This window comes from Penicillium verhagenii (genome assembly GCF_028828195.1).
Source record: "Penicillium verhagenii strain IBT 33310 chromosome Unknown utg000003l_segment0_segment0, whole genome shotgun sequence".
Classification (NCBI taxonomy): Eukaryota; Fungi; Ascomycota; class Eurotiomycetes; order Eurotiales; family Aspergillaceae; genus Penicillium; species Penicillium verhagenii.
Window position 1 is genome coordinate 3,398,589 of NW_026643167.1, and position 22,543 is coordinate 3,421,131.

General features: G+C 50.1%; 8 protein-coding genes across 8 annotated transcripts; 7 read left to right on the forward strand and 1 right to left on the reverse strand.

The window, feature by feature from the left end:
• Nucleotides 1-245: 245 nt before the first annotated feature.
• N7466_002652 (uncharacterized protein) lies at nucleotides 246-1,790 on the forward strand (the record flags this gene model as incomplete). Its single annotated transcript, XM_057162050.1, has 1 exon — nucleotides 246-1,790. The coding sequence occupies one exon, from the start codon at nucleotides 246-248 to the stop codon at nucleotides 1,788-1,790; it is 1,545 nt and encodes a 514-aa protein (XP_057025335.1).
• A 446-nt stretch (nucleotides 1,791-2,236) lies between these two features.
• Nucleotides 2,237-6,337, forward strand: N7466_002653 (ankyrin repeat domain-containing protein; the record flags this gene model as incomplete). The annotated part of the gene is made up of 1 exon (XM_057162051.1): nucleotides 2,237-6,337. One exon carries the CDS (start codon nucleotides 2,237-2,239, stop codon nucleotides 6,335-6,337), a length of 4,101 nt encoding a protein of 1,366 aa, XP_057025336.1.
• A 725-nt stretch (nucleotides 6,338-7,062) lies between these two features.
• On the forward strand, nucleotides 7,063-8,453 carry N7466_002654 (SPFH domain-containing protein; the record flags this gene model as incomplete). The annotated part of the gene is made up of 2 exons (XM_057162052.1): nucleotides 7,063-7,559; nucleotides 7,634-8,453. The coding sequence occupies 2 exons, from the start codon at nucleotides 7,063-7,065 to the stop codon at nucleotides 8,451-8,453; spliced, it is 1,317 nt and encodes a 438-aa protein (XP_057025337.1).
• Nucleotides 8,454-9,313: 860 nt separating this feature from the next.
• hir1 (putative histone transcription regulator Hir1) lies at nucleotides 9,314-12,889 on the forward strand (the record flags this gene model as incomplete). The annotated part of the gene is made up of 5 exons (XM_057162053.1): nucleotides 9,314-9,350; nucleotides 9,491-9,565; nucleotides 9,682-9,903; nucleotides 9,975-12,725; nucleotides 12,795-12,889. The coding sequence occupies 5 exons, from the start codon at nucleotides 9,314-9,316 to the stop codon at nucleotides 12,887-12,889; spliced, it is 3,180 nt and encodes a 1,059-aa protein (XP_057025338.1).
• Nucleotides 12,890-13,582: 693 nt separating this feature from the next.
• On the forward strand, nucleotides 13,583-15,248 carry N7466_002656 (YchF/Obg family ATPase; the record flags this gene model as incomplete). The annotated part of the gene is made up of 3 exons (XM_057162054.1): nucleotides 13,583-13,657; nucleotides 13,890-14,447; nucleotides 14,697-15,248. The coding sequence occupies 3 exons, from the start codon at nucleotides 13,583-13,585 to the stop codon at nucleotides 15,246-15,248; spliced, it is 1,185 nt and encodes a 394-aa protein (XP_057025339.1).
• A 276-nt stretch (nucleotides 15,249-15,524) lies between these two features.
• On the forward strand, nucleotides 15,525-16,456 carry N7466_002657 (translation machinery-associated protein 20; the record flags this gene model as incomplete). The annotated part of the gene is made up of 3 exons (XM_057162055.1): nucleotides 15,525-15,538; nucleotides 15,833-15,973; nucleotides 16,066-16,456. 3 exons carry the CDS (start codon nucleotides 15,525-15,527, stop codon nucleotides 16,454-16,456), a joined length of 546 nt encoding a protein of 181 aa, XP_057025340.1.
• Nucleotides 16,457-17,019: 563 nt separating this feature from the next.
• N7466_002658 (RIC1 family protein) lies at nucleotides 17,020-20,474 on the reverse strand (the record flags this gene model as incomplete). Its single annotated transcript, XM_057162056.1, has 5 exons — nucleotides 17,020-17,808; nucleotides 17,861-18,336; nucleotides 18,392-18,659; nucleotides 18,711-20,108; nucleotides 20,163-20,474. 5 exons carry the CDS (start codon nucleotides 20,472-20,474, stop codon nucleotides 17,020-17,022), a joined length of 3,243 nt encoding a protein of 1,080 aa, XP_057025341.1.
• A 291-nt stretch (nucleotides 20,475-20,765) lies between these two features.
• N7466_002659 (uncharacterized protein) lies at nucleotides 20,766-21,940 on the forward strand (the record flags this gene model as incomplete). Its single annotated transcript, XM_057162057.1, has 3 exons — nucleotides 20,766-20,768; nucleotides 20,838-21,826; nucleotides 21,889-21,940. 3 exons carry the CDS (start codon nucleotides 20,766-20,768, stop codon nucleotides 21,938-21,940), a joined length of 1,044 nt encoding a protein of 347 aa, XP_057025342.1.
• Between the last annotated feature and the right edge of the window lie 603 nt (nucleotides 21,941-22,543).

Here is a 22,543-nt window from a genome sequence, read left to right on the forward strand (position 1 = left end):
TTAAATATAAGTGCGTTAGCACAGAGAGAAACAATCAGACCATCTTTCCTTCCACAAGCCACCCCTAGGTCTTCCTTCCTTGTCTTCCACTACTCCCACTGACGAACGGCGAGCAGGTTCGCAGACTGTTTCCCTCTTCATTATATAGCCTATGCCCCTTTTTGTCTTTTCAATCACAGCCAACCCACTCATTACATCGGAAAATCACCAAGGAACTCTGCAATTCTCCAATTGTCTTCCCCAAAATGAAGTCCTACGATGAATATGCCTGGGCAATTACTACTCAAATTGGGGATGACTGGCCACGACTTCTGTGGACCGATGAAGATATCTATAATGACATGAAAACGATTCTTTCGGACAAGTTTAGCCACTTGAAATGTGCCTCCTTCGAACACCTCCGAACAGGCGGTTTCAATGTCTGCTTCAAGATGGTGTTCACCAATCAATTCGGCGCTATTATACGGCTCCCTCTGCCCGGCTCAATCATGTTCCCTGAAGAAAAAGTCCGAAATGAGGTCTCTATCATGCGATTCCTCATGGAAAAGTCTTCAGATAAGATCCCAATACCCGTGCCCTCTGTCTTTCGCTGCGAAGAAACAAAAAGAAGTCCACCGGGATTGGGTCCATTCATCATCATGGACTATATCCGTCACGTGGGAAGTTTGGAGGATCTTCTTGAAATGCCGGGCCGCCAAAAAGGAGAACGTCCAGTACTTAATCCGGACCTCATCCTCAACTCGTCCAGGCTAGAAGCTCTGTTTGGGAAAGTAGCCTATATACTCCTTTCTCTGTCTACACTTTGTTTGAGCCGGATAGGATCCGTCCATAAGAATGAAGACTCTACCTGGGTAGTATTACATCGGCCGCTGTCCTATTCTATGAACGAAATTGTGCAATTAGGGACATTACCACAATCGAGTTTACCGACCATAACATATGATACAACATCGTCTTACATTAAAGATTTGGCGGAACTCCACATATTACACCTGAAAAGCCAAAGAAATGAGGCAACTATTGACTTGGATTCTATTGACTTGGATGCCGACCTAAACATGTTAGCGGACGAATACCGTCGCAAATTCGTGGCCAGGTTCCTCTTTCGAAAACTTGCTGAAGACGAAGAGCAGAGAAGAAAATGGATTTGCAATGATAATGGTCCATTTCCAGTTTGGTGCGATGATCTTCGACCAGAAAATGTTTTAGTTGAAGAAGCCGAAAACATCGTTGGAATGGTAGATTGGGAGTTTAGTTATTCCGCCCCAGTTGAGTTCTCTAATGCGCCGCCTTGTTGGCTTGTTCTCCAGAAGCCGGAAGATTGGCCCGAAGGGCTTGATGACTGGTGCAAGAAGTATGAGAAAGCGCTACAGATCTTCTTGAGGGCAATGCAGAAAAGCGAAGACGAAGCGATCCGGAACAAACAGCTAGTAGAAAGCCAGCGGCTTTCTAGTCGGATGCGGCTCAGCTGGGAAAGCGGGAGTTTTTGGATCATGTACGCTGCAAGAAACAATTTCGCCTTCGACAAGATATATTGGGAAAAAATCGATCAAAGATTTTATGGGTCGACCACACATCAGACCGACAACATTTGTGATAATTGGAGGATGAGACTTCATCTGTTGGAGCCTGGAGAGTGGGAAGTCATCGAAGGATATGTAAGATCGAAGCTCGAAGAAAAGCAGGAGGAGAAGCAGGAACAAAAACTCACCTGGAACGCCGGTCAGTACACCGAGCAATGGATAACGCAAATGAGAAAAAAGAAGTTGGAGAGGGAGAAGGGGAATTAGATTCTTGCTCAATTGCTGGCTTTTTTGAGAGAATAGACTTATCACGACGGAGAGGATTATAGGAGAAGCTTGTAGCGTGGGCCTGTAGAGCCTCTTCAGGGGTACATCCTCGGGTACTAGTGCTGATGCTGGCCCCCGGTTAATTCCAAGCCTCAGTTTGGGGGCCTTGCCAACAATAATGCTTGGCCTGTTCCACATTTTGCTACTCCCCTGCAGATTGGGGGCGGAGACGTCTACTCAGGAGCACTTGACAATGAGTGGGGGCTGAGCACCCAAAAAGGACTGTGCCGCCTTCTCGTTGAATATGACGGCTGCTTTGTCGGCTCTTCACCCCGCATAAGTGCAAGTGTTCGCTTCCGCTGCATTTTCCTCTCCGTTGCTCTCAAGTGCTGCTAGAACCCGAAAAAAACCAAGCAGTGTACTCAAACTTCCAAATCCAACGTCAAATGGACCAATCATTGGGCCCAGGAGACGACGAGGTCCTGGATGTTTTCGAACGAGCGCGACAACTGAGGATATGCCCCAATCGAATCTGGGCAGTTGCTGGAGAGAAGCTCCCACGAATGATACCGGATCTGAATTTGCTTCTTGCCGCAGAAAATGGACTCGGCACAGCTCAGCATACGGAATGCACGCCAGACTTTTGCGAACAGGCCCAACGAGACTTTACGGGTATTAAGCAACGCCACGAATGTTCCGACAAGGCTCGATCACGGTGCACCACATCTATGGCGGTCTCTTTCCCACGCTATGCGTTGAATAAAGCGGCCATCGAGGAGAAGCCGACAGCCTGGGCGTTAAATGGAGAGGCGATTCTCCCGCCTCATCTGCCGTACATGGCGATTTCGCACGTCTGGTCGGATGGCACGGGAGCAGGGGCTTGGAAGGACGGGTTGGTCAATGAATGTCTGTATAAGTTTTTCGAAGGTCTCGCAATAAAGTTCGACTGCAAGGGTATCTGGTGGGATACCATCTCGATTCCGCGAGAAAAGGCAGCCAGGGCCCAAGCAATCAAGAAGATGCATGATAACTACGGACAGGCTCGGATCACTCTCATCCACGACTGTTTCCTACGGAACTGGCTGTGGGACCCGCGCACTGCGTGCTTTGGAATCATCATGTCGCCTTGGTTCAGTCGTGGCTGGACTGCGTTGGAATTGATGAAGTCACGTAAAGTCAAAATCATCTTTAAAGGACGATGGGGCCCAGTTATCAAGGATCTGGATGAAGAGATTCTCGCCAAACCAGATGAGCCGGATTGCTCGCTCAGAGAAGCCTCGTTGGTGATTCGGAATCTTCGACAGAATATCACCAAATTAAACGACCTATTAACCGTGCTGCGCTCTCGCTATACATCTTGGCCTAAAGACGTGGCGGTCATCTCAGCCTTATTAGTGGGTGTTCCAGTACAAGAGCACCAGCAAGATATCTTTAAAAGCATTGTGCGAAAGTTCGGACGGATCACTCCGGGGCATCTCTTTCATAATGCAACCACCATGTCAACTGCGTTTACCTGGTGCCCGGCCAAGTTGTTTGATCTCCCGTTAGATACCTCGGAACCGTCGTTGGATATTTCCGAGGAAGGTCATGTCCGAGGATCCTGGCGGGTAATAGCCGTTCAGCCTGCAGTTGAAAAGCACATATGGTGGGATATTACGCACGCGCTGATACGGCGACAGCTCCAACATGCCCTCTTAGACAGCCAGAATTGCCTTTTCTTGGCCGAGTTGGGGCCCAACCCCATCAGAAGAGCCTTGCTTGTTCGAAAAACACAAGAGGCCGGGCACTATCGATACATTGGGGCCGTGCATTTCCATTCAGAATGGAGTGAAGAGTACCACGAGGTGGAAGATATTGTCACAATCTCGAGTTTTCAGGATGAAACGGAGTCGCAGAAAGACGAATATGGGAGCCATGATATCGACCCGGTGGCTCATGACTCTAATGCTTCGCTCAGCGTAGCTGATAAATCCGAAATTTTCCGACAAGCAATCTGGACGGCCGATTATCAGACATTCCTTAACTACATGGAAAGGGATATTCTTGAGTTACCAGATAAACTTGGTCGACGACCACTACATCTTGCCGCAGAGCGAGGAGACATCAAAGTTGTCGATAACCTACTCTTACTTGGAGTTGACCACAACGCTCAGTGCGATCAAGGACAGACAGCCTTACATTACGCTGCATGGGGAGGTTCGGTGGCGGTGGTCAGGCTGTTGAAAGACCGGATAGAGCGAGCCACCAAGAATAAAGAGGGCAATACAGCGTTGCATATTGCAGCACAGATGGGATTTGCACCTGTTGTCGAAGTACTTGGGAATAAACATCTGGTAAACATGGAAGGCAGTAACGGTCTGACACCTCTGCATTATGCGGCCATTAACGGACACACCAGTGTTGTGGAAACATTGACTGGGGGGGATATAGAACTTGAAGCTCGGGATAAACTTATTGGCTGGACACCCCTGCACTGTGCCATTGACAATGGCAATCAAGATATCGTGGAAAGACTAGTCCGTCATGGTGCGAATGTCGATGCCACGGATATCAAAGCCGGATGGACCCCCCTCCATCTCGCGGCCATCCACGGAAACTTAGCACTGATCCAGATGCTACAGGCTGCGGGTGCTAACATGAGAGTGAAAGATAATTTCAACTGGACGCCATTCACTTTTGCACAAATCAACGAGCATGCCCAGGCGGCAGAGCTCCTTCCGGATAGAGGGAGTCCCAGGATCACCGAGAAGGCAAAATTCTGGTCACCCCTGCACTGCCACGCCATCAATCGAGAACAAGGCTTGTCAAACCTCTTGATTGGAAAAAATGGCCACGACCTTCTGTATGTATCAGGCAAAAATTGGATGCCGTTAAAGTTTGCGGTGGAGCACGATCTGGAAACCACCGCTCGGTGGCTCTTGAATACGAGGTCCAGTTGGCCGATTGAGTACGACAACGATACTCCTCGACGCTGGCACAAGAAATACGGAAGCTTTAGTAAACCTGACCCAGATTTGGATGAGAATGCGAGTAACAAAAACCCTAAGAGCGACCACAACGATGTTTTGGCTCATCTCCGCACAAGCGGCGCTCGGCCCAATGGACCCTGGACCCCCATGCACTGGGGTGCCCAAAACAGCTACGCTGTTGTGTTGCGCATTCTAGTCGAGAGGAAAGAAGACGTTAACGCCGATGGACCGGATTCTTGGACACCTCTGCACTTTGCTGCTTATTCCGGACACGTAATGGCCACCCGGCTGTTACTCGCAGCTAGGGCTCGCAAGGATCTGAAAGTCAAGTCCGGGGCGACCCCTTTGACTATGGCGGCCGCAGAAGGGCATATAGAGGTGGTGCGAATACTGCTAGAAGTCGGCGCGCGTTACGACGAGAAGGCCGACTGTGGTAAAACGCCACTTGCATTCGCTGCTGAGAACGGGCACGCAGGGGTGGCGAGACTTCTACTCCTAGCTGGAGCTGCTATCGATACGACAGACGTTGCAGGGCAAACTCCGCTTCTACATGCCTGCAAAAAAGGATTTGTGTTCACCGTCCTATTCCTGATTAAAGCAGGAGCTGGTATGGAGTTTGCAGACAGGGAAGGGTTGCCTCCTATTTGTGTCGCTGCTCGCTACGGGTTCAAGGAGATTGTCCAGCTGATGATTGATCATGGTGCTAATGTCGACACGCGCGACATGAACTGGCGTACACCGCTCATGCATGCTGCCACGTATGGACGAGTGGAAATTATGCAGCTCCTCCTTGATGCTGGCGCAAAGTTGGACCTTCAAGACAGCCAAGGCCGCAGAGCAATACATTGGACTGCTGCGACTTTCACTATCGGCTTTTATGACGACAAATATCATGAGCGTGATGAACATTTGATGGACCGCAACTTTCGCAATTACTATGGCAAATCCAAATATGACTCCGAAGAACCCACCGAAGAACAGTCTGGTGAAAATTCCGGTGCAGAGTCCGATGAAGAGCTCGATAAAACTGAGATGATCTCCGCTCTCCCCGAAAACGCAAAGAAAGGATATCCTCCAGCCTTGTGGGAGTCCCTCGTGCCAGCTGTGCGACTCCTTCTTGATGCCGGCGAGGCGGTTGACAGCAAGGGCCAAAAGGAGTCGACCCCCTTATACCTGGCTTGCATGATCGGTCACAAAGAAATGGTGCAACTTCTTATCGACCGCGGTGCCGATGTTAATTCCAGGGACAGGCACTCTGGAACCCCGCTGATGGTGGCTGGTATGTGGGAGCACCATGAAATCTGGCAAATTTTACTTGATAATGGTGCCCGCGAAAATCTCAAGAGTATTACTGGATTTACGGCGCGTGATGTGTATGGCGCGGGACCGAAAGAAAGAGAGTCAGATTTCAGTACCGAGGACAACCTCTTCATAGAGCAGCTACGAAAGAAACAGGCTAGGACAAATACGAACGGAGAGCGTTCCGAGCCGTGGCACAAGCGCAGGGCACTGGATGTGCAAATCGCGGCTGAAAAAATCAAATATCCTCTTCGTTTCGGGTATGTTTCACCGTTATAGCCCTTTATAATGTCCTCGAGCCAGGCTGACCGCTAACTCCCAACCAGTTTCTTGAGTTTGAAAACCTCAGCTGCTGCAGTAAGTTCAAATATTTTGTCCCTAGCCCTCAACTTCCCGTGATCAAGTTCCACATCCAGCGGTATCACTCACGCATATGCATGCAGCATGAGCGGTTCCTTCAAGTGGAGACATAAATCTGACGTCTGTATCCAACGCATAGGCTCCCGGGGGGGTGAAAAGATATTTGCAATTGTTCCGTGAGGCATCTGCCATTGAAAAACGAGGCGACGAGAGAGATACCTTCAGTTGAGACAGCATTGAGTGGAGTCGTTCATTCCAAGGCTCAAGTTTGGTTTGCATTGAGTTATTTTGCCGATTCAGGAGGTGCAAAAAGGACGATTGTTGGCGTCTGCCCAGGTGCGGGATATTCGAATCTCACTGGAAATAGTTGATTCGGTCTTCAAATGTTGAGAACGTTTCTGCAGTGGGGCTATTTTAGATCTCTAAATGTTTTAAAAGTCTTAGTTTTCTTGGGATCGATCTCTCCGACTTTCAATTATGTATAGTAGCTCTAGCGTCTACCTATCAGAATCAGGTCAATGCGGAGAACGTGTTGCCTGAGGCAGAACAGCGCCTTGTCAACCTTTGTCCCGAGCTCTCGACCAGCTTACTCCTCCACTTTCCCTCCACAACCCATATACATAGCATTCACCCAGTCTCTCAAAATGGAGGGTGCCTCCCGCCAGACATCAAAACTATTACGGTCCCGTGGTAGCCTGCTTCCGCAGCATCACCGTCTTCCCCGACCAGTCACCCGAGCAGGCCTATCCACGACACAATGCCGCGCACTCTCCAATTCGAACCGTTCCCTTGCCCCAGAGTCTCTCTTTGGCCAATTTGGAGGTAGCCCTGCTGGGTCGCACAATTCATCGGGTAGCCCCGCTACCTACTTCACTAGCCGAACCACTCTCCCCGCAAACACGGTCGTACGATTCGTCCCGCAGCAGACAGCATGGATTGTGGAGCGGATGGGAAAGTTCCACCGGATTCTTGAGCCTGGACTAGCCATTCTGTTTCCGTTCTTGGATCGCATTTCCTACGTCAAGAGCTTGAAAGAGTCTGCTCTGGAAATACCCAGCCAGAATGCTATTACGGCGGATAATGTTACATTGGAACTGGATGGCGTGTTGTACACTCGAGTGTTTGATGCATACAAGGCCAGGTAGGTCCAAAGGCTTCCAAGATGTCGCATGATTGAAGTAAGAATGAGCACCCCCTAACATAGTGGGATCTTAGCTACGGTGTTGAAGATGCGGAGTACGCCATCTCCCAGCTTGCGCAGACGACTATGCGATCCGAGATCGGTCAGTTGACCCTGGACCATGTCCTGAAGGAGCGCGCCACGCTCAACACCAACATTACACAAGCAATCAACGAAGCCGCTCAGGACTGGGGTGTCGTGTGCCTGCGATACGAGATCAGGGATATCCACGCCCCAGATGGCGTCGTGGCAGCTATGCACCGCCAGGTTACCGCCGAACGATCTAAGCGGGCGGAGATCTTAGAATCCGAGGGTCAGCGACAGAGTGCGATCAATATTGCCGAAGGACGCAAGCAGTCTGTTATCCTGGCGTCTGAGGCTATGCGTGCCGAGCAGGTCAATATGGCAGCTGGTGAAGCCGAGGCTATTCAGTTGAAGGCTGATGCCACTGCTCGCGGAATCGAAGCTGTTGCGAAGGCCATGCAGGACGGCAAGGAGCATGCCCAAGGTGCTGTTAGCTTGAGGGTTGCCGAGAAGTATGTTGAGGCATTCTCCAACTTGGCCAAGGAGGGCACCTCCGTTGTTGTTCCCGGTAATGTGGGTGATCTGGGCGGTATGATTGCCAATGCCATGGCTGTTTACGGCAAGGTCAGTCAGAGCCAGGCCAGGAGCGTTACTTCCAAGACCATTGATGCTCAGCAATCGGAGGTCAACACTGCCCCGAAGAACGAGCATTCTGATATCGCAGAGAATGATTTTGAGGTTGAGGGTTTGAGCGAGGCGGACCCGGCCAGCGACGTCACACGGAGTGTCTTGGAGTCATTTGCCGAGACAAGCCAGAAGGCTAAGCGTTGATAGTATTGATGAGCCGCGCTTGCAGTGTATTAAATAAGTTTCCTTGGAGACCTTTTCCATCTTCATTCGACCGAGTTGGGAACCAAATCTCGCCGGTCTACATCTGTGTACTACCGTTCCCCTCCGCTCTTATTACTATTTCCCTCCTCTCCCCTTTTTTTCTTTTCTTATCTCTTATGTTTGCTCTGTCCTAGCTTGGATCTACATCATTTCTTTAGGAGTCAAAAAGGGCATCAGCTATTCTCCCATGTGAGCATTGAACGGACCCCGTATCTTTGCACTGTCAGGTACCGCGGGGTATTGAGACCAAGAAAAAGAAAATGAGCAGGAGAAAAAGAATCAAAGATAAATATGTAAGATAGTATGTAGTAGTGACTATCCGAGCCAGTATACTTTGAAGCGAACTTCGAATTTTGTATTGAATTTGATAGAGTCCGTTCTAGGGCTAGAACTTGATTGATATAGATGCTTAACGCGAAAAGGGGAGCTCGGGCCACCGAATCTGGAGATCGCGACTTTTCGGTTTCGCGCCCTGATCAGCAACCTCCCTTTGTATCCCGCAACGCCCACCTTCCCTTTCCCTCCATCATCTACCTTCGATTTCTTAGTGGAATCGCTGTCAAAGTCTCCGCGAAGCTATACGGGGAACCTGCAAGGGGTTGTGTCTGCGATGTCACCTACGATAAACACCTGAGCCTCCATCCATCCGTTAACGACCTCAAGCTCGCCGTTTCTCTTGTCGACCCTCGCTCTAAAGGCTTCACACCGACACGAAATACACCGGATCCGAGCTCAGAAATTTCGAAAATTTTTATATTTGCTTCGTATCGAGGAGTGGCGCACTCCGCCCCGGTTGCGCAATGCACATCATCAAGCCAGTCTGGCTTACACATGGAGGTACGAGCATCTGCGATGGAGTTATTACCGGGGATTTGCTGCCTGGGAATTGAGAACTTGATATACATTGTGGACTACCAGCGGAACTGATTAGATACCCAATCTGGATTCCAGTGCTAATTGCTTCTTTATTCGCATAGGTGAAAGGAAAGATTTCGAGGTTTACAGTTGTGATGTCTCGCCGGATGGGAAGAGATTGGTCACTGCGGCAGGAGGTGAGATTTGATACAATGAAAACATAGTGGGACCTTTGCTGGAAGCACATAGCAGTGCCTGCGCAGCTGGGATGGCCGAAGGATCGATCGCTAATACCCAAGTTTTTGTGCTGCAGATGGATACGTGCGGATCTGGTCCACAGAGGCCATTTATAACACCGGTAATCCGGAATTTGCGAATAAACCAAAACAGCTTGCCTCAATGAGCAACCACTCCGGCACGATTCATACCGTTCGATTCTCTCCAAATGGTCGATACCTTGCGTCAGGGGCGGATGATAAGATTGTTTGCGTTTACACGCTGGATACCAATCCTCTAACACACGGCTCAACATTCGGTAGGTCTTTCTACGGGTGGATAATACGGTGGGAATTGAATACCAGCTAACACCATTTCAACCCCGCGCAGGCTCCGACGAAGCACCACCTGTGGAGAACTGGCGTACGATTCGGCGATTGATCGGACACGACAACGATGTGCAGGATCTGGGGTGGTCGTATGACTCGTCGATCCTGGTCTCTGTTGGACTTGATTCTAAGGTGGTAGTGTGGTCTGGGCATACATTTGAGAAACTGAAGACTCTTTCTGTGCACCAGAGTCATGTCAAAGGCATCACATTTGACCCCGCAAACAAGTACTTTGCTACCGCCAGTGATGACCGTACTGTTCGCGTTTTCCGCTTTACGTCGCCCGCCCCCAACTCGACATCTCATGATCAAATGAACAATTTTGTCTTGGAACAAACTATCTCCGCCCCCTTCGCCAATTCTCCTTTGACCGCATATTTCCGACGTTGCTCTTGGTCTCCTGATGGTATGCATATTGCTGCTGCGAACGCAGTCAATGGGCCAGTTAGTTCAGTGGCTATTGTCAACCGTGGCTCGTGGGATGGAGATATCAACCTCATCGGTCACGAAGCACCGGTCGAGGTGTGCTCATTTTCCCCGCGTCTGTATTCCCGGGAGCCTATCCAAAAGCAAACGGGTGATAACCACGCGGCGCAGCATCATATAACCGTTATTGCTTGCGCCGGTGCAGACAAGTCCCTCAGTGTCTGGATTACTAGCAATGCTCGCCCTATCGTGGTAGCTCAAGAAATGGCCGCCAAGTCTATTTCAGACCTAGCCTGGAGTCCTGACGGCAAGTGTCTTTACGCTACAGCTCTTGATGGCACCATTGTAGCAGTCCGGTTCGAGGAAGGCGAGCTAGGATATGCAGTTGAAATGGAAGAGAACGAGAAGTCTCTGACCAAGTTCGGAACAAACCGTAAGGGTGCCGGTATTACAGAGACCACGGATGCCTTGCTACTTGAAGAGAAGAGCAAAGCAGGCGAAATCAAGGGCGTTGAAGGTCGTATGGGTGCACTCATGGGTGATGGCGCAGAGCCTGCTGTCAATGGAGGATCTACAACGCAACCTGCGAATGGTTCGACACCGGCACGAGCTTCGTCACCAAACCCAGAACCTGCGAAAGCGCAAACAAACGGAACACCGTCAACTCCCGCGGCTAATGAAGCGGACAAACCCGATCCGTACCTTGCTAAGCTGGAAAGACTCAAGTCACGTCCGACCTATACGAAAGAAGGAAAGAAGCGAATCGCCCCTCTACTTGTTTCTGGAGCCGGTGCTGGTGAATCTTCTCTACCACAGGCTCGTTTGATGGCTTCGGTAAGTAGCCAAGCCAAGTCAGATGCCCCGGCATCAATTGTGGATCTTTCAAAACCGTTCGATGGGCTGCCCAAGGGTGGCTTAACTGCCTTGCTTCTTGGCAACAAGCGGAAACTGGGTCAATTAGAGGGCGACGAGGAGGGGCAAACCGAAAAACGTGTGGCCCTGTCAAGTCAAAATGGTGCCACGCCAATCATGGCGAACACACCTGATGGACTTCTCCCAGCTCAAACACAGCCGGCAGTAGCAGGCCAACAGCCTACTCCAGAATTTCTTCGACCTGCAGTCACAAATCCTTGCATGTCCGTCAGCCAACTGCGCCTTGCGGTTCCCAAGATTCGCAGTCACATCCTTCGTGCACTAGATGCAACCGGCAAACCTACTGAGCCTCCAGCTACTGGAGGCGATTCGAGCACCAAGTCCAACGTAGACGTTGTCTTTGAGGCTCGAAACCCCTCGCCAGCCAGTTTGACAGGTCGGGCTGTAGATAGGGAACCTGTGCGCCTTACCCTTTTCCGCGGTGAACAACCACTTTGGCAGGATTTCCTCCCCAAGTCTGTGCTACTAGTCACCGGAAATCAAAGCATGTGGGCGGCTGCCTGTGAGGATGGCTCAGTTTACATCTGGACTCCGGCTGGTCGCCGCCTGGTAAGCGCTTTGGTCTTGGAAGCGCAACCCGTCATTCTGGAGTGTAACGGCCCATGGATTTTGTGCATATCATCCGTGGGTATGTGTTATGTCTGGAATGTGAAACACCTCTCTTCTCCACACCCACCTGTCTCTCTACAACCCGTTCTTGATGCTGCTATCTATGTCATGGGTGCCACACCCACTGTTGCTCCCGCTGTCACAGATGCACGGGTCAATTCAGAAGGCCGGATTGTCGTGTCCTTGACCAATGGTGAAGGATATTCTTACTCACCGTCCATGTACACATGGCAGCGTGTCTCAGAAGCCTGGTGGGCTGTTGGCAGCCAGTACTGGAACTCGACAGAAGCACCCGTGGGCAACCTGCAAGCAAGAGACGCACATCAAGATACGAAGGATGCCAAGGCTGCAGTGTCGGCTGGTATAATTCCATTCTTAGAGCGCAACACGACCAATGAGACTCTACTCCGGGGTCGTGCATACTTCCTGCAACGACTCATTAAGGTTCTTCTTTCGCGTGAAGGCTACGAGACCCTTGAGTCCAGCGTCTCCATCGCTCATCTTGAGAACCGCATGGCTGCTGCTCTCTCTCTGGGTGCGAAGGAGGAATTCCGCCTTTACTTGAACATGTATGCCAAGCGTATCGGAGCCGAGGGCATGAAATTGAAGGTCGAGGAGCTTCTCAAGGGATTGATTGGGGGCTTATTCGATGAAGACGAAGGCTCCGATGCCGTGTCAAGACTACAGGCCAATGAGCGCGAGGGCCGCAATTGGTGCGAGGGTTCGGATGATCTTTGTGGTTGGCCACGGGAGACTTTGCTGAAGGAGGTGATTCTTGCTCTTGGTATGTATTTTGCAATCCTCCAATTTGATTCTAACTTCATTCGATCCTATGCTAACTGTTCTTCTCTAGGCAAATACCGGGAACTTCAGCGCGTCACTGTTCCATACGCTAAGCTACTGGATCTGGTGGACACTACCACAGATGGTGATGCGATGGATCTATGATGAACCTGGCTGGTGGCCTTGTTTGTCACTTTGTTTATGGCGTTAAATAAATGTTCCTTGGGACGGTGCACGGAGGGGTTTTCTGTTGCTGCTTTTCTTATTATCTTAAGCTTTTTATATTCCGATACTCCGATATCCCGGCGTGACTCAGATGATGCAATTGGGGGGTTGTATTTATATTATGGTCTATGCATGAAGCTCACAAAAAGCATTTTGTATTCTCCCATTGGGTTAACCTGTTCTTTCCTTCTTGAAATGTAGCTCTTGTAAAGGATTTTGCACTAGCATGTACCTCAAGGGTTCAAATGTTCAAGTAGTGACGTCAAGGGCGCAGGGCTTCACGTGGGCGGTAAGTAATGCAGGCAGAAAACTTTGATGACATGTTTCTCCCCTTGCTATTCCAGTTGCAAAGCTATCGAGATTCGGAACTACAGCTCACTTACCCTCCTTTACTCTGTCCTTTCTCGGCTTCTAATCAATTCCAATTGATTCCTTACCCGCTGTTTGGTGGGTGCCGCCATAACGTCTCTTCTCAATTCCTCCGTTCTTTTCTTTGGCATCGTCGACCGATCCGCAGCTGGTCCTGCTTTCACCGCGCGCTACTATTCCTGCCGCTTCCGCCTTCGTCCATCCCCCCACCTTCAACCTCCCAAGGTCTCTTGTCGCTTTTACTCCAAGAAGAAATCCAATAAAATGCCTCCCAAGAAGGCCCAAGTTCAAGAGAAGGTCCTCCTGGGCCGACCTGGAAACAACTTGAAGAGCGGTATCGTATGTGAGCAATGACCCCACTTCTGCTGGTTTTTTCCGCGTTTTTTTTCACACAGCACAGTCCACTTTTTAATTCCACACAAAAACTATTTAAGCCTCCCCTTTTCCCCCTTCCTTCCTTCTTCTGCATTTATTTTTTTCTTCTCTTCCACTTCAACAACTCAAAATGATCCTATTGAATACATGATTCAATGGACCTTTGGTTCACAGATACTTACTCATTATGATATAGGTCGGTCTTGCGAACGTCGGCAAGTCCACGCTCTTCCAGTCCATCACCAAGTCCTCCCTTGGTAACCCTGCCAACTTCCCTTATGCTACCATCGACCCCGAGGAGGCCCGTGTCATCGTTCCCGATGAGCGCTTCGACTGGTTGTGCCAGCAGTACAAGCCCAAGTCCGTTGTGCCCGCCAACTTGACCGTGTACGATATTGCCGGTCTTACCCGCGGTGCCTCCACTGGTGCTGGTCTCGGTAACTCTTTCTTGTCTCACATTCGTGCCGTCGATGCCATCTTCCAGGTTGTGCGTTGCTTCGACGATGCTGAGATTATTCACGTCGAGGGCGATGTCAACCCCGTCCGCGATTTGACCATTATCAGCGAGGAGCTGCGCATTAAGGATATCGAGTTCGTCGAGAAGGCTCTCGATGCCCTTGGCAAGCAGACTCGCCGTGGTGGCCAGTCGTTGGAGATGAAGAAGCTCAAGGAAGAGGAGGCTACTGTTGGCCGCGTTCTGCAGTGGCTTAAGGATGGCAAGGACATCCGCCAGGGTGACTGGAGCCCTAAGGAGGTACGTTTTTACATTTTTTCTTTATTCTTCTGCCAACCCTCTCCCTTTCCCAATTGGATTCCATAACAGGATGAATAAGAGCATAGCTCGAATATAACCCAGCTCTTCGAATTCCGCCCCAACACTTATAATCCGTTGCGGGCTGTTGAGAAAAAAACCCTTATCTGAAACGTTTTGGAGTCCTTTTGTCTTATTCACAAATTACTCTCAATCATTTGAAATCAAATATACTGACTCAATTGATTATAGGTTGAGGCTATTAACCCTCTGTTCCTCCTGACCGCTAAGCCCGTTGTCTACCTCGTCAACCTGAGCGAGAAGGACTACATCCGCAAGAAGAACAAGTACCTCCCCCCTCTGTTCGAGTGGATCAAGACCAACTCCGAGGGTGCTCCCATCCTGCCCATCTCCGCTTGCTTCGAGGAGCGTCTTGCCCAGATGGGTGACGATGCGGCTGCCGAGGAGGAGTGCAAGAAGCTCGGCACTACTTCCGGTCTCCCTAAGGTCATCACCACCATGCGCCAGGCTCTTAACCTAGGCAGCTTCTTCACTACTGGTACTGATGAGGTCCGTCAATGGACTATCCGTAAGGGCACCAAGGCTCCTGCCGCCGCTGGTGTTATCCACGGTGACTTCGAGAAGACCTTCATCCAGGCTATCGTGTACAACTACGCTATGCTGAAGGAGCTTGGTGACGAAGGTGCCGTCAAGGCTGCCGGTAAGATCATGACCAAGGGTAAGGACTACGTTGTTGAGGATGGTGATATCCTTCTCATCAAGGCCGGTGCTGCCAAGAGCTAGATATATTTCAAGTAGATTACCCACAAATGACAAAACTTGAACATGACCTAGAACATTCTTCCATCTTATTATCTGTTTATTTTATCTTGAATATCTGAACAAGTCAAAACTCGACGTAATTCTGCCTTCCCACAGAGTAGGTCAATGCTATTTCTTTTCTAGCCTTAGGCCGATCGCCCCTCCATGCTATGTATCATCACGTGATATCCCCGCGGATCCCACTTCCCATTGATAGGAATCCGATACACAGCAACCCTCTCCAAGAAAAGCGTCAACATGTTCAAAAAAGAGTGAGTACATACATTCAGTGCCCTCGCTGTTCTTAGGGCTGCACGTCAAGAAGCCCAAGGAGAACCCCGGCCCCCAGAACCTAGAACAATGGGCCAAATCTCAGCACGCAAAATCAAAAGCTCCACCAGCTATCTCAGCAAGCAGTAATGAAACAAATGCTGCAGAAAGAGACAAGCTTGGGATAAGCCAGTTTCTCATTATATACCACACAGACCTCAGTGCCATATATCGGACCGAGCTTGATCCAAAGTCCGGTTTCCAGAACACATCCCAGCTAACAACCACTCTTACAGTATCCCATCGAGCAACCGCTCCAAGGTCAAGTCCTCAGTGCAGCGTGGCCTGCGCCAAAAGCTGCTGGAGACCTACCCCGGCTTCGAGCCCTACATTGAAGAGATCCTCCCCAAGAAGGCATCCCTAGAGGCCGTGAAGCTGTACGTCACACGAACCAACAACCTCAATTCAATCCAATTGCAAAGCTCTTCGCCATTCCCCATGAACTCGAACTAACAATATCCCCCCATAGTCCCGACCGTGTCACCCTCTACACAATAGACTCAACCCCCCTCTTCTTCCAACCCTTCGACGGCCCCCCAATCCCCCACCTCAAGCTCGTCCACCAGTTCCCCTCCGCGCTCCCAACCATCCAGATCGACCGCGGCGCCATCCGCTTCGTCCTGTCTGGTGCTGCGCTCATGGCGCCGGGCCTGACATCGCCTGGTGGCCGGTTGCCGGATGCCGCAGACGCACTGGAGGCGGGTCGCATTGTCGGTGTGAAGGCTGAGGGCAAGGAGGAGATTTGTCTTGTTGGAGCGCTGAAGATGGGCACCGAGGAGATGAAGAGTAAGGGTAAGGGTGTCGTTATGGATGAAGGTCATTACTTGGGTGATGGGCTTTGGAAGATGCATTTGGATTAGAGGGGCTTATTCAAATGGTTGTATATGGCTGAGCTCACCTGCAGGAGAGCCGGTGGAATTCAAAGTGCATGGTGGAATGAATGAGTGCGGATGGATGCTATTGATGATGGTTTATGACTGGATTTTTGGTTTTGATTTGGGGTGGTTGCATATACCTATGATTTACTTGTTTACAAGTTTTTATGATGATCTCTAGGGTCGGTAACAAAATAAATTATGAAGTTTCTTATGGATTTTTGCTCGTACATCCATCCATAGACAGCCCTGTCAACGAGTGTTTATATTCTTGGCCTTGGAATGTCTATGTGATGTCCCAAAACATTTGAAGGTTCTAACCTTGCATGTGGAAGGTTGACGAGCCGGAGCACTGATATGCACGTGCATGACCAAATAAGATATTTCCAGATTAGATTTTGGATAGGTACCTAAAATTCAAAGGACCAAGTATGTACAAACAAGGTGGGAATAGAACAATAACCTTGAAGAAGATTCAAATGTTCGAAACGGCAGCAGTCCACAGGTGGACCGACATAAAAGCAAGAGGGAGATTGTGAGTTGAAAGCTCAAAGATCATCCCGACTATCGAAAGAATGGGAATATTCATCCGAGACATCTCCCTGATTCGGCGAGAGTGACGACGTTGGCGAAAGAGAGGACCACGACGGGGTCCTTATTGGGAGACTCAGACCAAGCCCCTTGACACCAGCCGCGGAAGCAGACCTCGATCCCAACCCGGGATGAGTGCCATTCCGCGCGGGCCAGGACCGTAGTCCCACACGACCAATAGCACGCTGTAGCATTTCACCCGATGCATCAAGGGCAATCAGGAACCGGGCAAGTTCAGCACAAAGTTCCCAGTCACCCTTTTGCGAGGCGAGACCGATGAGTCGGACAACGTATTCCTCGATCCGGCCATCATGGCTCTGTTCCTCGTCTTCAAATGCTTGAAGAACAAGAAGGTACCCGACGGCAGTCTTGAGGGAATCGAGCTTGAGGGCCTGCTCGAAAAGGTCTTTTGGTGGAGGCAGGTAGTTGAAGAGAGTGCGCCAGGATCTGAGCTCGGTTTTGCGGGTGCACTGCACCACGATGTCGAGATACTCCCGGGTGGGAAGAGAGGCCTGGAGGAAGGCGATAACAATGGGGAGGAGGGGGCCTTCTCGGAGAGTTGGTTCGTCAGATTTGTTGGCGCGGCTCTCGTTGTCTACCTCCTCGTCGAGAACATGATGGAGGAGAATTTCTAGACCGTGTGCAAAGTAAGATAGATGCGAGAAGTGTCGGCATAGAGAGAGTGCTGCTGGTGTTCCATAATTGACCAGACCGTATTGAAGAAAGTATGGTAGGAAGAGGTGTGTCTAAGAAGGATTGTTAGGAACATGTATTCCCCACAGGAAGAAATCAACATACCCGAATGGCGAATTTGAGGGTAGTAAATGTGACGTCTCGCCGCTGCATCAATTCGGATTCAACTCCTAGTACAATGCCCTTGTTCAACAGGACGGAGAGGGGGTAGAAGTCGAGGGGTATATTGAGCGGTGCCGGCACCGTCTCTTGTTGAAGCACGTCGTGTACGTCATTCCATGCGAGCAGGTCCTGACCGCGGAACATCCAGAGAGAGTCACTTAGAGATAGACTGCTATGGGATGAACCAAGAGCCATTTCGGCAGAGGGACTGGCTGGGAGAGACTCGTCTATGGGAGGTGCAAAGTTAAAGGAGAGTTGATCTCGCATCAAAATGTAATATTCGACATCATGAGAAATGACACGCATATCGTATTTGAGATCTCCAGACTCAGTCACTGTTGGTTGCAACAGAACAAGATTGCCGTCGACCAAGAGAATCACAGATGCAACCTTGACATCTTGAGAAGGATCCCCATTGTCTGCAAAAGCATGTTAGTAATTAAATCAATGGCCTTCAGGTATTGGGGACTTAACGCATTTGGTCTTCGGGCAAGACCCAACTAATTGCCCGTACTCGGCTAGGAGCTCTGACAATCCCATTGAACGCGATCTGTCCCACAGGAACAAGGGTTATTTGGGGACGTGAGGAGTTGATGATATAATGGTACAGGATATTATCGTATGTGTACACCAAGAGCGAGTCTTCTCCAGAGGGACCAATGAACACAACAGGGGCTGGAAGATACTCGATGAACATGATCGAGTTGTTGTTTAGCGCGGCCTCTCGCGAGTAAAGACGTATCTGATAGGTTCAGTCAGCTTGGCACTAACACGCCATGTAGATGCAACATACCTCGTACGATGACCCATCACCTTCAACAGCTGCAATCAAAATATGCCCATACCAGCACATTCCTCCTCGAACGGCAAATGAGTTCTCCACCTTGGAATCTTCAAATACCTTCCACCGACCGCTATTCACACTATAGTGTGCCAATCCCCTTCGTCCGGCAATAGCCACGTATCGTCCATCTTGAGATACGACAGTTGACCGAATGGGCCACTGTGAGTGCAGATATGCCGGGGGATACTGAGCATGATGCCATAGCGAGTCTTTGCCCGAAATAGTCATAAGTTCCGGCAAATCATGACCGCGGTAAAGTATCAATTCTGTTCCGGTCTGCAGTAAGCCCCGAGCAAGGTTGGCAGCAGAAAAGCAGCCCGTCAAGGCACTACGAGCTGTCTCCAGAATCCAGAGACGCCGATCATTTTGTCCTGACAGAATGATATCGGATCCACCACCTATCCAGCAGCCAGTGGAAACGCCTATTAGCCAGCCTTCTTCGTTGGACTTGGCTTGAGAAGAATCAACAGTGAAGCTGTTACCGCCAGGTTTTCCAAACACACTCCATGTTGTCCAACCATTTTCGTAGCCAGCAAAAAGACAATATCCGTCCGGCGAATAGCTCATGAAAGTCAATGCACCAGTGGTATTGGGCGTTGCTGGAAGCTGTAGCTTCTGGGAAAGCGGTACATTTCCCGTGTAGTCTTTGGCTGTGTATACCAAAATCTCGCCATTCGCACAGCTGACCGTCAGAAGGGAGAAACGCGCATTGACTGCCACTTTGACCGCCTTTGCCCCATCATCTTTGGGGTCATGGAAGCAGTGTCCATGAAACAATTTTTTATGTCCTTCGGAATCCTGTTGACCCTCAGCCACTCGTTGCACGGCATATGCTTGGCCAGTGCTCGTGAGCCAAATTAAGACGTTCATGGCACGGTCATAAACCATATCCGCAATAGACACACTCTTCGGAATACTCAGAATGCGGCTTAACATCTCCGAAGTAGTCTGTGTTCCACCTGCCTCCGGAGTCCACCGGATACATTGTATGGCTGGCGGTTTGACAGTGGCAACAATGAGCTCCTGATCCAGGGCCAATGCCTTGACAATCCCAGACTCGATCTTGATGGCCATTCGAAACCGAATACTGATATCCCCGACCACATTGGATTCCTCAACAGCCGAAAAGTGCGTTAGTTGTTGGCGCCGCGGATGTGTCGAGTGGTCGAATCGTTGCCTGTAGACTTGCGTCGCTAGGTCCGAGGCTACTGCATATGTGAGCAGGTATCCATGGAGAGTTTGGACAACTAGGATTGTCGAGTCTGGGTGCATCAGAACTGAGGCATTAGATCCGTATGTTTCTAGGGAATGCGAGGACCGCGCTATAGCTGCAACGACTGCCGTTGGCTGTAGTATGTATCAGCAACCACATTCGGAACCAAGACTAAGACATGGACAAACCTTAGTTTGCCACAGCGAGATCGAAGACTCTGTTATGGTTGCAAACATATGACCTGACCGAGACACACATAAGCCATTGATAGCTTCATTCTCCCATTTTGGGGTATCCTTTTCGGCTACCGATTCGGGGATTGGCTCCTGGCCCTCACTGATGGGGGGTTTGGGGCCTTCTGTCTCGTCATTGCTGTCGGCTATTGAGCTGCGAGGAGCCGGTGTTGCAGGAAGTTGTTGGCGATCCTCGTCGTGTGAAATATCGGCGATGTCAGGGCCATTGACGGCATAGACCCTGGGGACTCCATTCGGCCAATACATGGCTCCAGGTCGGAAAGGGGGCGTTTATGACTTGCGATGAAGCTCACATGGAGTCATCTCGTCCCGGAAAGTAACACGATTGGAGGTTAATTCCGTTGTAAGATGGAGAAAAAAGAAGATATTCGAATGCTCTAGATGAAGTTGCAAGTCCAAACAATCAATCCAACGGGGACGATAAGCGGCATCACGTGCGTGAAGCTCCCCGCATTGTTCTTGACACTTTTTTCTTCTCTCCTGAACTCAGTCAACGAATCCTAAATCCTTGTGAGTTATTTACTAAAATAAGCTAAGATGGTGAGCCTGAACTCTTGATTTGACCTTTGATTGTGAAGTTGGGTTTATGCTGACAATGCGAATGTATAGGCTCCCACTGAAAGCAACAAGCGTCTGGCTCTGGCCATCGTCGACTTCCTCGGATCTAGCCTTAAGGACGGCACCCTGACCGCTGATGATGCCGAATCCATCGAGATTGCCCAGTCCTGCATTGCCGATACATTTAAGGTTGACCCGACCGATGAGGCTGCCGTGAAGGAGGCCGTCGGCGGACAATCTCTTGCCAACATTTACAGCGTCTATGAGAAGCTGCGCAACAAGTCCACTCCCCAGGCCTCCAGCGCCGGCGCCCAGCAGTCCCAGGATGACAAGCCCAAGGCCGGCGCACCCACTCCCGAGTCCGACAAGTTGAAGTCCGAGGGTAATGCCCTCATGTCCCGCAAGGACTACACCGGTGCCATTGAGCAATACACCAAGGCCCTGGAGATTGCCCCAGCCAACCCTATCTACTTGTCCAACCGCGCTGCTGCATACTCTGCCTCTTCCCAGCACGAAAAGGCTGCTGAGGATGCTGAGCTGGCTGTTGCCGCTGACCCCACGTACTCCAAAGCCTGGAGCCGTCTGGGTCTCGCCCGCTACGAGATTGGTGATTTCCACGCTGCAAAGGAGGCTTACGAGAAGGGTATCGAGGCTGAGGGCAACGGTGGCAGTGAAGCCATGAAGCGCGGCCTGGAAACCTCCCAGCGCAAGATCGATGAGGCTAGCCGCGGTACTGAGCCCCCTTCTGAGGAACTGGATACTGCCCCTGGTGCCTCCCGTGGTGGTGGCGGTATGCCCGATCTGTCATCTCTCGCCGGCATGTTCGGTGGCGGTGGTGGCGGTATGCCGGACATGAGCTCTTTGATGAGCAACCCCATGTTCGCTAGCATGGCCCAGAACCTCATGAGCAACCCTGATATGCTCGGTAACTTGATGAGCAACCCGCGCCTCCGTCAAATGGCCGAGGGTCTTGGACAAGGTGGTGGTGGCGGTATGCCCGATATGTCCAGCCTTATGAGCGACCCCAGCATTGCCGAAATGTAAGTTTTTTTTTCTAATGCTCATTGTTTTAAATCTACAAATACTGACAGCTTGTTGCTAGGGCCCGTAACATGATGGGTGGAGCTGGACGCGGTGCCGGTGGCCAGCAGTAAATCATGATTCGATGACCTTCTTTTTCGGTTAATGCATGACTAGAGACACGATCTGATGGTATTGTGGCGAGCGTTTCTGTTAAACGAACTATTCCTACTCTGATATCCATTTCGGTTAGTATTCTTATACTCATAGAACGTACCTTAATACCCCTGTATATGACAGGGACGGCAAATTGTTTAACATTTGAATATATGCTTGTTGAAAATGCGCTTGTACCACCCGTTATGCTACATCCATGGATGTATTACCTAGCCCCGGGCCTGTAGGATACATACCCTGCAAACGTGGGCACGGTTCAATGTTCCTTAGTATGTAACGTCAACTGCACATGTCAACTTGAAGCACTCAAGTGCTTGAGATTATGTATGTTGGAGCATTGCCAAAATGTTTATGTTGAAATTTTGCGTGCCTACTTCCAAATGTTCCGTTCAAATGTTCCTTTGAAAAATCAATCAATTGGTTCCAGACATCTGGACAGACTTTGGAAGCTTGAGGGCATTCATGACCAATCAATGTCCATGGACGGTCCTCTATCAATTGATGTATAAAGAACTTGAAGGTTACATATGTAAATGGATTCAATGTTAAATAAATTAACA